Source organism: Phaethon aethereus, assembly GCF_964289735.1.
Source record: "Phaethon aethereus genome assembly, chromosome: 4".
Classification (NCBI taxonomy): domain Eukaryota; kingdom Metazoa; phylum Chordata; class Aves; order Phaethontiformes; family Phaethontidae; genus Phaethon; species Phaethon aethereus.
The window spans coordinates 19,018,062-19,034,368 of record NC_138578.1 but is presented as its reverse complement, the minus strand read 5'-3'; the positions used below and the strand labels follow the sequence as shown (position 1 = coordinate 19,034,368).

General features: G+C 57.4%; 1 protein-coding gene across 1 annotated transcript; it reads right to left on the bottom strand.

The window, feature by feature from the left end:
* Positions 1 to 3,718: 3,718 nt before the first annotated feature.
* On the bottom strand, positions 3,719 to 15,895 carry PLAC8 (placenta associated 8; the record flags this gene model as incomplete). Its single annotated transcript, XM_081999614.1, has 11 exons — positions 3,719 to 3,879; positions 4,009 to 4,110; positions 4,302 to 4,388; positions 6,592 to 6,704; positions 8,015 to 8,118; positions 8,459 to 8,583; positions 8,818 to 8,962; positions 11,985 to 12,000; positions 14,689 to 14,792; positions 15,508 to 15,632; positions 15,850 to 15,895. 11 exons carry the CDS (start codon positions 15,893 to 15,895, stop codon positions 3,719 to 3,721), a joined length of 1,128 nt encoding a protein of 375 aa, XP_081855740.1.
* Between the last annotated feature and the right edge of the window lie 412 nt (positions 15,896 to 16,307).

Below are 16,307 nucleotides of genomic sequence, written 5' to 3'. Positions count from 1 at the left end.
TTGCATCCAAGCTCCAGAAAAGTACCAGTTAAATCACCGTGATGTTAATTGACATCACACATTTACTTGAGTGGCAGATTTTGCGGCAGGTTCCCTGCTGCTCAGAGTAGGCTGCGTTTCACTGAGCTATTCCCTCCTCCTGAATTGAGGCTCAGAGCTATACTCCTCTGCAGTCCTGCCATCCTTTGTCTTACAAGGGCCTTTACTTTGCTTTTTAGACCAAAGCCTTGCATACTTGAAAATTAACATGTCTAGGAAATATTTAAGGGCTCTGTTTCCTATCAGTGAGCACAACAGTCCCTAGAGCTTGCTACCACCCATGCCGCTGAAATTGTAGCTAACCACCCTGTCAGCTGTGTCAGCCCCAGCGTGCTGGTTGTGGTGGCATGGGGGAAGAGGAGTGTGTCACAGAACTGTGCCTCCAGCAGACTGTGGTTCCCTCGTGCTCACTCGGAGGCATGCATTCCCACCACCTCAGGGAGAAAACAGTCCTCCAGGAATTGTCCACCGCTGAGGAGAGAAAAGAGATGCCAAAGGGCCTGATGCACATGTAATCCCCATTGCTAGCCACACTGGAAATGGTGAAGTGGACACTATGAGCACGAGGAGAAGTTACTCTATCTGTTGTTCTGTGTAAAAATGCTGCTTTTTATCTTTACCAGAGCAATCTCTCCCACAAGCTCCTTCTAACAACCCTGCTCTGTGCCCGCTGTTGTACTTTGCCTCCCAGCTGTCTGATTTCTTTGAGACAGCAGGTCCCAGGTAGGGAGTTGAAGGACCAGAGGTGGCAAGTGCTGCACCAACTGTGAAATGTCACAAACACAAACGAGTAGAGGGGCAAAGACAACTTGACAGATGCACTTGGAGTTTTTACATTCGTTCATGGCTGTTCTAATATGTACCAGGGACTGACACGCTTCCTTCCCACTGTTACATTGCTGTGACCTCGTGCCTGTGCAGAAATGTCCTGTCGTTGGCGAATTGCCTGTGGGCAAACAGCAGCAGCAGGGCATTTCTGGGGAACTCTTTCTCCTCCGTATGCTGGACCATTACGCAGAGAAGCAAGTGGGCCGCTTCAGCATCCTTCTTCCCTGGTGCCCTCTAGTGACTGACACTCTGCTCTCACGGCTCGTTTCTGCATAGGGGATTTCTAAAACACAGAGCTGCTTAGAGGCAGAGCCCAGAGGAAGAAAGCAAGTAGCATTGAGTTTGCCCATCAGTTACAACGTGGAACGTGAAGCTGGGCGGTCTGGCTGAGTTTCCTGTACTTCATGCAGACACACCACCGCTGCTCTCCCCAGGTGAAACAAAAACGAAGGGATGGCAAAAGTGCTGCTTTTTTCCCCAGCCTGGGGACCCACTCTGGAAAAGCAGGAAGACTGTTTCAGGAGGGGCTTGCATTAGCTGCGCTTTTGCCACCTTCCAGTGTATTAACAGTCACAGTGCATTAGCCTTTAATTAAGAGACCGCCCCAACAGAACTGAGCCTGAGCTGCTGCTCGGGGTCATGCCTCGTCCCCGTGGGGAAGGCGGTGCGTGCCGGGACAGCTTGCTCTCCTTCTGCAGGGCTTTCTGCCTGCGAAGGGGCACCCTGGCTAAGCTGCTGCCTCGGGAGCTGCGGCACTCCTGCCTCGGGTGCCCGGTGAGGCTCTTCCTCCGGCACTACCCAGAAAATCCCCTCCTGCGCAGTGGCTGCGTTTGTGAGCCAAGCTTGCGGCGGCTGTACATGACTCCCCTGTCTGAAACGCAGCCTCTCCTGCCATGCACAGCATCTCTGTGCTCCTGCTGAGGCTTTGCCAGCTTCACGGCGCGGGGCAGTGCCAGCAGCACGGTGCAGGCTGCGCACGCGAGCACACAGCGTACGGGGAGACGCTTCCAAAGTGCCCGCCAGCCGCGCAGGAGGCCCTGTGCGCGCTGCCCAGCTCCGAACGCCGCCGCGGCCTGCGGGACCAGCACACACCTTGGTGGCTGCCTCCCGTTTCTGGGAGCACCTCAGACTGTTTGCAAACAGCCCCCCCCCGACTTATATTCTGGTGTCGGGGACGGGTTGCCGCCAGTCAGACCCGTGTGTGCCTCGACCTCCCGGGGAGCATGGCGGGGGTGCTGCGGGGAGCAGGCGTGTGTTTGCCCCTGGCTTTGGGTGGCAGCAGCGGCCGGGCAGGGCAGCACCGAGCCCGGCCCGGGCTGGTGGCAGCTCCCGGCCCTCGGGCGGGACGTGGCCGGGTCTGGTGTCAGGCTCCCGCTGCTCAGCCGGTGCTAATTGCCTCGTCTGTCCGAGGTTAACTGCTGCCCGGTCCCCCGACCGCAAGGCCGGTCCCCGCAGGACGGCTCCAGCACAGCGGGCTGTGCCCAGCGGGGGGATGCCGGGGGCAGCGGGGCTTCAGCTGTGGAACCTCTTTTCTTTTCGCCCCTCCTCCCAGGTGGGGCAGGAACCCGCGGGGGTGCAGAGGGAAATGCAGCTGTGGGTAAGTGCAGATGTCTGGGGGGTTCAAGGGGCTCAGGGCAGGGGCTGGTGCTGTAACTGTGTGTGTCCCCGGGCCCAGAGGGCTGCCAGCCCTAGCCCGGGCACCCCTGGCCCCGCAGGACGTGCAAGTGGAGGGGCAGCAGCTTGCTGGGGCTGCAGCCCTGGCCTCGGAGGCCATGGAGGAACAGGGGGGAGAAGCCTGATGTGGCTTGCCCAGTGGGGAGCAGTCTGTGGGCCTGGCTGCAAGCTGCCCTACAGCATCTGGGGGGGTTCCTGAACAAGGGCCTGATCCTACAGCTGGGGTTTGTGTCTGGGCTAGGGCGACGAGGGAGAACCCCCTGCCTGGCACCCTGATCCCTGCCTGGCTCCTTAGCTGAGGAGGCAGAGCAGCCCGGGTCCCCCTTGTGCCGCGGGAGCAGCAGATGTTCCTGGGTGCTCCTCCCCGGCTCAAGCACCCCTGTGGTGTGAGAGGCCCAACCGGGGCTGCACTCGCAGGCACAGCTCCCTGCAGAGGGGGAGAAGCTGCCACCGCCCTTGGGTTTGCTGTATGGGATGGTCACTGTCGGCAGAGAGCGGATAAAGCCTGAAAGGCTGGAGCCCGGAGACTGCTTGGCTTCACCAGCAGCTAAGACAGAGGGTTACAGGGCTGGGCCCTCCCCCATCCCAGTTCCCAAGCGTTCCCTAAAACTGCATGTGAGATCCTGGGCTGTGCAGGGGCTGTATGTTTTCCTTCCCCCCCAACATCATATAACACACAGGTGTAGAAAACAGAAATTCAGTGCTGGGTCTGGGGCTCAGGAAAAGACTAATTCCTGTGGGTTTACGTCTCAACCGCAGAGCCTTGTGTTTCTGAAGCTCAGAGAAAAAGTAAAATCCTGCATTTCTGGGACTCAGAAAAACCTAAGTAAGTAAGTAAGTAAGTGCTGCATTTTTGGGACTTGTAAACAGAGGCTCAGAGGGGACTTTGGGAGGGCAGAGTACCTGGACCCTCACTGGAGGTGGGGGTCTGCTTGTGTTGGTCCTCAGGTTAGGGAGGCTGGCATGTACCAGGCCAAAGTCAGCATCTGAGATGAGAGGGAAAGATGGTTTCCTCCAACTCTTTATTCAAGGTTTGTACAATGGTTGGAATAGTTATTAAATAATTAGTCAATATTTAGGCAATGTACAATTATGACAATTCCTATTTAAGTTATGACAGTGATTGATTTACAACCTTGCCAAAAGGCCGGACTGCAGCAAGTAGCTGGAGTATCAATTAGCTTGTAACAAGAGTCAGCTTCTGGAAGCAGTAGAAGCATCTCTTCTCCAGAGTGTGCTGGAGCTGAAATAACTCCAGCTTCAAGTAATCTGAGGTGAAACATCCATTGCCCGTAATGAGCATCTCGTGTCTAAGAGCCCAAGTGTCCATAACCCCAGCTGTAACAAGGGGAGGAGCATGTGTCAGCAGGAGCATCTCGTATCCCAACTGTGCAACCAAATCCCAACCGCAATTTGGAGCTGGAGCTGTAAGAAGCAGGAGCTGAAATAACTTGGAGCTTCAAATACCTTGAACTGTGAGAAGCTGAAGGGTCCATTCGCCAGAGCTGTGAGAACCAGGAGCATCTCTAATCCAGAGCGTCCAGTAGCTGGACCGTCTATCAGCTGCAGCTGTAACAAGCCGGGGTGTCTGTCAGCCAGGAGCCAGGCGGGCACAAGCAGGGCTGTCCCCTGCAAGGAGCTCTTCCCAGCAGGGAGCCTGGCCTCTCTCTTTGGGATTAAATCCGTGCCACGTGCTCCTCACTGTGTGGAGGGTCTCAGTCCAGTTGCTGAGGGCAGAAGTGAGTTGGGGGTCCCCTCACTCTCCTGGGGCAGCCCTGCTGTAAGGGGCCGCAGGATGTGGGGTGCAGGTGAGATGGCAGCACAAGGCAGCGGTGACTCCTCTGTACCTGCAAAAAGGGAGAGAGCTCCCGGGTGCACAGCCCCAGAGACCCCACAGGAGATGCCTGTCCCCCTCGCCAGCCAGAAGAGTCACATTTCTCCCCAGAAGGGCATGTGAGAAAGAGCATCTTTGCCCAAACCCCTCTGCTAAGCGGGGTGCATTTCAGCACAGCACAGAGCAGCACAGGGACCAAGAATGGGCTGTTCCCAGCCTGGCACCGCGCTGTGGCCAACGGGGTGTAGCTGGGTCAGACCCCAACAGCTCTTGCTCCACCTTCCCTCAACTCCCTTTGCAGCTCCCAGCCCCTCAAACACTCGGCACGAACCTTCTGGGAGGAGCTTTGGTCTGGGGGGCTGTGGCAGCGCTGTGGCAGCTCCCCACATGACACTGACCCCCCTTGGGCATTGTTCGCCCCACACCCATGTTCATGTAGTGCCAAGAGAGGCAGCAGGGGCAGCCCAGACAGCCCTCATACGGGATTGAGTGCTCACCTACCACCCTCCTTCGCTGCTGGTACCCAGTGCCCAGCCTGACCGATGCCTGGGGAGTCCCCGGCCACTGTCGGCCCAGACCCCGACAGCTCTCGCTCCACCTCAAGCCCCTAGCCACAGGGGAGAGGGCCCCTCAGCCCAGGTGTGGGAGCAACCACAGAGGTGACCCAGTCACGCACCGGCCAAGAGGGACAAGTGCTGAGCCGGGAGCCCCAGGCATCCCGGATGAGCTGAGCAGGGAGCCGAGACCTCCTCGAGCCGGCACACACAAACCACAGTGACAGTGAGCGCAGCAACCACAACAACAGGGAGCTGAGCTTCCAGCAAGAGCTGCTCTGCCACGTGGTGTACTACACCCGCTTAACATGGCTGCACCAGAAAGGTGTAAAAGTAATGCAGCACCTCCCCGAGAGGAGCTGCTCTGCTGAGATCTCCCGGACAGACGGACCCTTGTCAGGGATGCCAGGCTGACTCCTGATTCCGGACCACCTGTAACAAGAGGCTTTTCTGTCGTCCCCGCTCCTGGCAGCGCTTTGGTAAGCGTCATGCAGGTAACACCTCAAATAACACATGTAGGTGTGCCTATAGGTAAGTGATCTTAAGCATGTACTTGCTTTACTAGCGGTCATTCGTAGTAGCTTGTAATAAAGTCACAGAAACAAGGTTTTCATGTCCTTGTGTACTACAGCCACCTAAAAACTCGCTGTTGTGACCTTTGTGCACCCGTGCGGTCTGTCGCCCTCACCGGTTGTGGCAGTGACACCTGCACAGGCTGAGCAGGAGGGACAGGGACACGCACCCCAGGCTGGCGTCACCCAGCTCCGCCGTGCCCACCCCACGGCCCCTGCACAGAGGACGGGGTCCCCGGCAGGGCCAGCCCTGCACCCAGAAACCACCCCCAGAGGAGAGGGGAACCTGCCTGCGGCAGCCCCACATGGTGCTTGGCTCCAGCTGGCCCAGAGGGAGGCACCCACGGACCCCCACAGCGACACCCCACGGAGTGCCGCAGACCTGCCACCACCCCACATAGCCCCTGGCCCAGGGACAGGCCCCACAGCCCCAGCAACACTCAAACCGCTCCCCGGCTGGGTGAGCGGCAGCAGCCAACACCACCACCCCATGGCAGGGTTTTCCTGAGCAACAGCTGGACACAGCCCCGCTGTGTTTGACCCCACCAGGCTCTGCCATGGACACAGCACCACCAGCCTCCCACCCCGATAGCACAGCACCTCTCCTGCAGCATGACCCCAGACCCCTGTCCCCAGCTCAGCCCTGGTGGTGCAGCTGGGTGCAGAACTCTTTGGTGGGTGCTCTGGGCACTCACCAGGCATCACCTGCAGCTCCTGCGTCCCCTGATGCTCCTCAGATGAGGTGGGTGCTGGCTATTCCTGGCTCCGTGCAGCACTGCCATGGCATTGCCTGCAAGGACCAGAGCCCTGCGAGGACCTGGGTCCCTGTGAGGCTCGTAGCTCTGGTCCCCGGTCCCAGTGGCCCAGCCCCTGTGTGCACTGGGGGTGAAACGGCCCTGGAGCGGAGACCCCATGATCAGGGATGGGCAAAGCCACGGGGTCCTGGCAGCCCCTTCCAGGACAGGCCAAATTGTAGAACGGCCCCAACCAGGAATGACTGTCAGGGGACCCCATAACAACCACCATAGTGGGAGGGGAGATAGGGCACAGAGGATCTGCAGGAGCCTCATGCTGGGGACACAGGGCTCACCTGTCACCGGAAAGGGGGGACTGCAGTACTCATGATTGGGTGACGCTGAAGACCTTGACTGAGGTGCTCTCAGCTCATCCATGAGCTCCTGGAGCAGCAGGGCTGTTGCTGAACTGGCCACCCCAAATCACACAGCTGCCTGTGCTGCAGGGGGAGGCTCAGACCCAGCCCTGCTCTGTGCCTGGTGGGCTGTAGGTGATGGGGATTTGGGAGCAGCAGCCAGGAGAGAGCAGAGGTGACCCAGCACGCCTGTGGGCCATGCACAGACCAGCAGAGTCGCCTCTGTCCCCGCAGCAGACACACACACTTGTCAGCTCCCAGCTCACCATGTTGTCACCGTGCCACAACTGCCTTCTCCTGCCTCTCTGTGCACGTGTGTTCGAAGTGTGCGAATGCATGTGTACACGCTGTCAGCAGGGGCACAGCCTCACCCCTTCACGCCAGGGATGTGACGGTGCTGCAGCCACTATAGAAAATGCAACAGCAGTTGTGGTGGGGAAAACAGAAGGGTGGGAAAGGTATTTCTGAATAAAATCCACTCAGGTTCTGAAGGTGCCAGTACCGAAGCACAGATGTGCCAGAGCAAGAGGGCCCTGTGCAGCCCCAGCCCACTGCCCAGTCTGGGCAAAAACTACCTTTTTCTGTTAAAAGCAACAAAGCTTAAACCAATCTGAGCCAGCACTCGGTGGCTGCAGAGCAACCCCAGCCCCAGAGTTACCTCTTCCCTGTTGTTTGCTACGGAAGGTGATGGATAAACCCCTGCAACCCCAAGACCCAGCAAGGTGCAGATTGCCCCAGCTCTTCCACCACTGCAAGAGAAAGTCTCCTTTATCTGATAGCCTCAGCGTTGCTCTGACCGCACAGCGTATGAAAGCACAACGCTGTCCTCCAGCGCTGCAGGAGTACGCAGAGAAATAACACCACACACAGGCAGGAAGACAAATTCTGGTGTTTATTGCTGGTGTTACCCAGGGAAGGGGGAAATCAACCACAATCAGTGCAAACCACTCATGGTGCATTTCCCAAGGCCCAGGGCAGCGGCAACTCCTGCCCGCAGTGGCTCCACAGGGTGCGGCAAGGACAGCAGCATCTGCAATGGGACAGAGAGGAGGGTCGGGGAGCAGGGCTATGCTTCACCACACCGGGTGCATGTCCCCATGTCCATCCGTCTCTGGCCCCCCCAGTCCTGCCTTGCTGGCTGGACCCAGGTGAGGGACCCTGGGTAGATCCCCCATCCTGCAAGAGATTCCCAAGCAACATTTTGCTGTGGGACAGGTCACCCTTGTCACCTGGCCATTGCTATTTCAGCACTGCAGCAACCCTGTGTCTTAAGTCAGGTGTTGGTAGAAAGGGAGACTCTGGGAGCCCACTTGGCTCTGTGCAGCAGTGGCTTTATCAACCAGCGCCAGCACATCGAGCTTACCAGAATATGCCCAGCTCCTTCCTCCGGTTGATGTCTCTCTTCAGCTGGCAGAGTGCACACATGGGACAACACATGGTGGAGGCGTAGTCACCCAGAATGGAGCCCTGTGAAGCAAGGGATATCATTGTATAAATAACCCCTTCCTATGTCAGCTTTTAAGTCTTCCTATTTATCATCATCAACACCACAGGGCAGCTCACCCCTGGCCCCACAGCATACTGCCACTCATGCCTGGCGAGGACCGGGATGAAGCAGTGTGCGACGGAATGATCCCCAGCTCACAGCACGGATGCAGGCGTGCCCCTGGCTCCCTGCCTGCCCAGGCAACTCCCCGCCGCTGCTCTTCCCCTCGGGCATCCCTTTCTCCTTCCCGGAGCCCACACTCCAGCGCCCAGCTCACAGCTGTCGCTGCCATTGGGGCAGGCCCCGCGGCTGGTCACTGACCGGAATGTTGTATCTGGTGCGGTAGAGGGTCCTCATGGCCACGCTGGGGCCACACAGGCAGCACTCGTCCATGTCCCCGGCCACTTGGCACCCCAGGCAGCTGAAGCAGAAGGCTCCGCAAATACCTGCGGGACATGGGCTTGGAGGGAGGGTGCAAAGAGAGATGAAAGGGGGGAAAGACGGCTGGGGATGTGTCTGTGGGAGCCGTGGCTCTTGCCCTCAGGTGACAGCTGCTCCGCTGCTGGTACCCACAAAAGCAGGGTTTGCAGCAGGGACGATGCGACGGAAAGAGCAGGGAAAAAAACACCAGAAACACATCATGAGCCAACACTGGGAGCGAGGGGTAGGTATGCACTCACACACGCCGAAGTCGGAGCAGCAGTCCAGCAGCCCCGTCTGCCACTCTCCTACCCGCGGGGCAGCTGAAAGCTGGGGCTGGACCGTGATCACGTGGTGAGAGGCCATCGCCAGCACGGGGTCAGGTCCCTCCAGGCAGTTTGTGGTCTAGAAGGAAAAGCCATCAGAGAAAGATGTCGCGGGTGTTTCTGAAGAGGGTGTCTTGCTCAGGTTGCTGCATTTGAAGATGGAGAGGGCAGCACAGGTCCCAGAGGGATCCAGCCTGCCAGGGCACCACCACCCCTACCAAAAAGTGGGGGGCACAGATCTGCCAGGAGCTGCTACTGTCGTCTGCAGCAAAGTCCTCCCCAAAAACGAGCCCACTCCCCCCAGAAGGCAGCAGCACCTCATCCCTCTGCCTATGCAACTAAAATGTCTCTGTATAAACAGAGGTCTTTCTGCTGCAGAGCATCAGTGCTTCAACACTTCAATCCTGTCTTCTCATCCCCAGTTTGTCTTTCATCATTATCTGTTTAAAATGGTATTTTTTATTTTTTTTATGTTCGCAGTGTCCCAAAGCTACTACAGCTGGATCCTAGCTTTCCTAAGCTCTCAGTAGTCACCTTAATCTTTGCTTTGTTCCCTGAGCATCTCAGCCTCCCTGCCTCCCCCTCTCCCTGTCCCTTCTTTCTTCACCTGCTTTCTTAGCAGGTGTCAAAGGCAGTGGGTTTTACTTTTCCTCTCCCATCACCTTAAGCCCAGTCACCAGTTTCCATCCCTCCTCCACTTGCCTGTCTGTGCCAGTGCACATCCTCCTCTTCCTCAGTTCCCTGGAGTCCCACTCCTGCCCATCCTTCCCCAGTGAGGGGCTGCAGCCTTTAAGAGCAGCAGAGCTCCTGCTCCACAGCACCATGCCCAAACCCTCTTGACCCAATTAATTATCTCCACCTGCACCTCCATCGCCACCTCCACGTGCAGCCCCTTCCCTCCCCACTGACCCCACAAGGCATGGCACCACGTTCTGTCATTCTCACTTCAGCTTTGGAACTTTAATTAAAAAAAAAAAGGATGCTCCCATAGCATCCATGGGACTCCATGCCCTGTGCCCAAACTCGGCACTGTTCTGTTAAGCAGTGTGGGGATGAGGTGCAAAGGCTTCCGTGCTCTTACAGCTACAAGGGCTCTCTCCTGCTCCCAGCACACAGCCACATGTCCTCAGCAAAGGAATCATCAGTGGGAAGGCAGCCTGAGTGTTGGGCCCCTGTAACTTTGCCAGGGGACGTTTAGACTAGATATCAGGAAAAATTTCTTTACTGAAAGAGTGGTCAAGCATTGGAACAGGCTGCCCAGGGAGGTGGTGGAGTCACCATCACTGGAGGTGTTCAAAAAACGCGTGGACGTGGCGCTTCAGGACATGGTTTAGTGGGCATGGTGGTGGTGGGTTGGTGGTTGGACTTGATGATCTTAAAGGTCTTTTCCAACCTTAATGATTCTGTGATTCTGTGAACTGCGGGTTGCTGTTCCTTTGCCTGGAAGGGTCCCGGGGCAGCTCCCCAGGAAGATCCTCTCCCGTTGCCGTGTCCCCGCACAGCCCACGGGCATTTCCACAATGGCATTATGGGCATGTAACAGAGCACCTTTAGACAGTTCCTGTCCTGCCTGGCCCTGCCCAGCTTTGACACCTTGGCCCTGCCTGCGCAGGCAGCACCGCTGCCTGCCTGGGTGGCAGCTGGGAGTGTCTGCCGCAGCCCTCCCCTCCCTGCCCCGGGGCTCCCTCCCCTCCTGTGACAAGGGAGGGAGGCTGGGAGGAACAAAAAGAAAAACATGGGAAGCATTTACATTTTGAAGCAAGGGATGACAGCATTAATCCCTGTAAATTCTGTTAAAACATTATAAAGTGAATGGGATTGTTTTCACGTCAGAATTACACATTTGCACAGAACTTAAGTATGAAACACAAGGAATACGGTGGAATAAATATATTACTATGCCCAGCACTCAGACGATGCCGTCGAGCGCATTACCCGCATCCGACGAAGACAGACAGACACGGGCGGTGCCATTGCATGTGTATCGACTACTGCCGAGAGGTGGCAACGGGCGACGGCTCTACTGGCAGCTCCGGCTCCCCATCATTTACAGACTGGCCCGGACACATCTCTGCTGTCAGACATGGCCACCCCTTGTCCCCCGGGAGTTCACGGAGAGGAAAAGGGATGTTGAATTACACCGTAAGAGGGAAGAAAGCTTGTAAAAAGTCTCCACATGATTTGCTCGTGAGTTTTTACAGCTTTCTGCAGGCAGCAGAATTGTGGCTGGGCTGACCCTATCTGAGACACTGGTATCTGCTCCCGTTAGATGACGAGTGGCCTTGAAGAGACAACCAACAGCTGGTGGGATTGCCTCGGTCACCGGCCCCCACCCGGGGTTAAAAGACAAGGGTGTTTTCCTGCTCCTATGGAACAGAGCACTAAAAAAGCTGCTGTGTCCCCGCTGGGGCAAGTCACCCGGCTGCTGGCAGGGGCCTTCGGAGCGAGTGCAGGCAGCCCCGCCGCCCCGGCGCCCATCGCCCCTCGCCAGACACCGCCCGCCCCTGCGCCGGCTGGCCGGCCCTGCTTGCTCGTGCACGAGGCCCCGGGCGACTCCGGTCACCTCTGCAGCCGACGTTAACACCTCACGGCACGCCGAAACGGCGGCCGCCGCCGGGAGCCTGGGCAGGGAAGGATTTAGGAAGAAGCAGGGGACAGACCACGGAGAGGCTGTGCCGCGGGGACGCCAGGCAGGGACAGCACGGGGGTCCCACGCAGGGACAGGAATGCCCAGCAGCGGGCGGGATGGCGGGGGACGCAGGGAGAAGCGCGTGGGGGAGCAGTGGGGAGAGAAGGTTTAGGGGCAGGACCCCACCGGCCTCCCGTGCTCCCCCGCTGCCCGGTAACGAGGTTAATAGCAGCACACGGTGAGGCTGCAGCCCGGCCGAGCTGGCCACTGCACGCACGCCGTAGCTTCGTGGGCAGGGCCGACCACTGCCCTCTCTCCCTCCCCCCCAGCATGGGTGCACCACGGCCCTGGGCGGACGGAGGCTGCGGAGCAGAGCAGGCAGTGGCCGGGAGGAGCCCCCGCCACACACTCACCCGCTGAGAGGCAGCCTGGGCCCAGCACAGCCGGCATGTCGCCCCGAGCACCCCCAGACCTGGAGCTCCGCCGCCCTACGGCAGTGGCGGAATGGCTGATGGGGACAAAATGGATCCCGAGGTGCGTGCAGCCACATTTCACCGATAACCAAGGTCATAAAGCAGCTTTTTGTTATACATACACACACACGTGTACGTGCACAGACAGGGCAAAAGCTGCCATCCTTCACCTCCGCTGCCCACTTCTGTTGAGATGCCCGTCGGCAGCACACTCCGGTTTAGCTCTGAAGTCGTTTTCCAGGTACAAAACCTCACCTCTGTTTCCACACCTTCCCGCAGCGACACCGCTTCAGTCACGAGCAGTTTCCGTAGTTTTGTACCGCGGCTCTTTGCCAAAGCAAACCCAAGCCATACGTACCCGCCGAGCCGCCCACGTCCCGGCAGACGCGCGTGCTGTTCCTGCTTCTCACCGTTTTCCCGGTTCTCACCCTTTTATACGCTCCGGGTGCTCCCTGGCGAATGACCTCTGCTCCCTCTGACTGACAGACCAGATGCCGGCTTAGGCGTTGCTTTGCGCATTTGCAGCTTCCCCGTTGCAGGCAGCTGGCTGCAAGCTTTCTGCAAGCTCGCCGTGGCTTCTGCCGGGCTCCTGCTGCCACCCCTCACCTCTCTCCACCCCAGCATCCCTCTGGCCCAGACCCCTGAGGGGACATGCCACTTTTGGTAGCCGTTTTCAGGGCACAGTCTGTTTCCGGGCTCCTACGCCGCCTTAAGCCATACGCCGCTGGAGGCACAGCACCTTTCCTTCATGAAGCCTGAGCGTCGCAAGATCTGACCGTAACTCCACTGGGTGACACAGGTGCTGCTTCAAGGTATAGGGATGTCCTGGGATGAGACGGCAGCGTGGTATTTCTTCTCTCCCCCTCTCCACATTCCTGGCCTTTACTTCTCTCTGGCTAAAAATGCAGCTTTTTGTATTTCCAGGGATCATCTGCAGGACCGTCTGGGACATCTGGGGTTTAGGCAGATGGGAATGTCGCCGTGCATGTTGTCCCAAAAGTGGGATCGTATACCCAGTGTGCAGCACGCCAACATACGCACAGAGTGGAGGTACTTTATTTCTAGCATATTTGCGCAGGTATGGGTGCTAGGTGGTATTCCACAACACACAGGAATCAACACGTATTTATCCTGTTACACGGTTAGCAAAAACAATAGAGAACCTCCCAAATTTACATCCATTGGCTAGTAATTACCACATTGATTATTATTGGTTACACGTATTTAAATTGATGCACATGCTCCTAGGACGGGGAGTGTGTGTGATTTGCATAGTCCCTCAGTTGAGTTGGTGGTCGCGATCCCCACCTGCCGCCTTTGCCTTTACCCCAGCTCCTGTGGATTCTGCTGACCTCATGACAGTTACGTTATTCAAGAGTGCAGGAACAGTTAAGTCCTCACGGTTTACTTCCTAAGTACAAATACTTCTTCATCTTCTTGACCACCAGCTCCGGTTCCATTAATCTTTACGATCGTGTTAACTCCTACCAACCTGCCCTCCAGAATCTTCCATTTGTCTCAGGTATCATGCAGACCCATCCCGCAGCACTGACGGAGCCTCTGCTGCCCTTTACATGGTCTGTGGTAAAGTTGAAGGCAGAGGGGGAAAAAAATAATAATATTTTCCTCAGAGAGTGACGCTGGGGGAAATTTGTAGGGATCAAAAATCCTTTAGCATCTCTCTGAGAGTGATGGAAGAGAGGGTAGAGGCAACCTCTGCCTTTTGGGTGCTGGTAGCTCAGGGCAGGCAGGTTCTGCTTGGCCATGGCTGGGAGGCGGCAGGTTTGCCCGTGGGGAGGACTTGGCAACCCACGACCCAGCCAGGTTTTTAATGGCAGAAGGGTGGGAATTCATGCTCAGGGTCTGCAGGGGAGCATGTGTCTGCAACGCAGGAGGTGGGCTGGTGCCAGGCAGCTAAAAATCCCCTTGGCTTTATGTTCAGAAAGGTGTTCAGAAGGGTGGGACTGGCCAGCAGCCCCCATCAGCTACCCAGGCAACCGCGTCAGGGACAACTTGGGACTTGGTGGCCTGCAGCCATCACCTGGCTGCGGGAAGCCCTAGCTCCACCCTGGAGCAGAAGCCACTTTTCCAAATTTTACAACTTGGATGAGCAGCAATGACTCCTCCTGTGTATTAAACATCCTTTCTAGTGAAAATCTTTTCTCTGCAGCGGGTGCAGGGAAATCTCAGCTGCACCAGGGGCCGCTGAGACAGACGGAGCAGGAGAAGGATGGGTGCTCTCTGCTCTCAGGTGGTGCAAAGGGTGACTGACACACACACAGGCGGGAAGACAAACTCTGCTGTTTATTCATGGGGTTAGCGAGGGAAGGGGAAATCAGCCACAATCAAGGCAAGCCCCCCGCGGTGCGTTTCCCAGCAGCCAGGGCAGAGGCGACTCCTGCCTCCAGCAGCTCTGCAGGGCGCATCGAGGACGGTGGCATCTGCAACGGGATGGGAGAGGAGGGTCAGGGAGCGGGGCTGTGCCTCGCCATGCCATGTGCGTGGCCCCAGTCCTGCCCCCCTCTTCCAGCACGAGGTTCCCAGCAATGGGACAGGTCACTCTTGTCACCCATCCACGGCCATTTCCCCACTGCAGCAACCCTGTGTCTTGCATCAGGCGTTGGCAGAAGAAGAAACCCCAAGAAGCCACTTGGCTTTGTGCGGCAGCGGCTTTATAGAGCAGCTCCAGCACGCCCAGCTTACCAGAATATGCCTATCTCCCTCCTCCGGTTGATGTCTCTCTTAATTTGGCAAACGGAGCACATGGGGCACCACAGGGTGACACAGAAGTCAGAGCAAATGGACCCCTGTTAGGAAGAAATTGGTTAGGGACAGAGGTTTCCCAAAAGCCACGTTTCAGCCAAGAAAATGTTAATCACATTCCACGTTCATGTGCCTTTTGTTTCCTGGCTGACTGCAGCATCCCAAGTAGCAGACACTAAAAATGGGGGCTGGCGAACCCCCACAGAGTGGAAAGGAAGGAGGAAGCCCTTTCTGCAGGCTGCAGAGAGCTGCTTGTCTTTCGGCTTTGGAGGTTAAGACTCAGGGGCGAAACACACAGAGAAAGAGACAATTGGGGCAAACTGGACTTGGGCCACATGGTTTGCACTGGGAAGGGCACAAGCCCCCGTGGGAAGAAACCATTACACACACATAGCGTATACAAATGCTCCGTCTGATTACGGAGGTTTTTCTGTGTAACGAGGTTAATTTGTTCTTTAGTCTGCCCACAATTATCTCAAATATTTCCCATCTTTCAAAGATCAAGGATGGCACGGAGAAGCAGCGGGCGAGGCCCTGCAAGACGCTGTGGTTGGCAGCAGCTGAAGGCAGGACACGTGCCCCTGGTGAAGGGTGCTAGGAAGGAGCTGTCTCCCATTAACATGCACTGTTGGACACCAGCCCAGGGATCGGTGCGGCCAAGAGCATCCCAACCCCTCTCCTGTGCTCTGGGCATCACACAGGATTCGGAAGCGAAAAAAAGGAGGAGCAGCACAGTGAGGGGCCGGGTCAACCACTGACCGGGATGTTGTATCTGGTGCGGTAGAGGGTCCTCATGGCCACGCTGGTCCCACACAGGCAGCACTCGTTCATGTCCCCGGCCACTTGGCAGGCGAGGCAGGGGAAGCAGAACATCCCGCAGCAGCCTGGCCGGGGGAGAAACGCAGCAGCGGGTGAGGGTCTGCCCGCCCGCCCGGCACCACCAGCATCGGAGGAGGAACTGGGAGCGCCGGGCTATGTGGCTATAGCTATCGCAACCACCGATGAGAGCGGCAGGGGCAAGAAAAGCGTCCCGAGAGGGTGTGGGACCGGCCGCAGCACATTGCGGCCGCCGGCTGAGAGACGGTACCCCCAGGCACTCACAGACGCTGCAGTCGGTGCAGCAGTCCATCAGCCCCGTCTGCCACATGCCCCTCGGGGCAGCAGATGTGCCCATGCTGTGCTGCGGCTGGATCACCACGACGGGTGGGGCGGCCATTGCCAGCTGCTCTTCTGAAAGAGATGGGAGGGGAACAGAACAGTGAAAAAACTTGGGTCAGTCTGATGCCCCAACCAAGCTGGTCGCCATTGCTCCTCAGTGGGTGGCCTTTCGGTCGGTTCCCTTGCCGCTGCTGGAGGTGGCAAAACATAACCGTATCTTACCTGCATTTGAGTCTCTTCAAGCTTTTTGCATTTTGTGGCATTTTATCCAGCCTTCAAAATAGCAGCAAGGCATTGACGTTCCCCACCCCACCCTAGAAGGGCTGCACTAGCGCTTAGACACAGTTCACCAATTACTCTCGTGCCAGGCAGGGCTGGGCAGTAAACCTAGGCTCCAACCA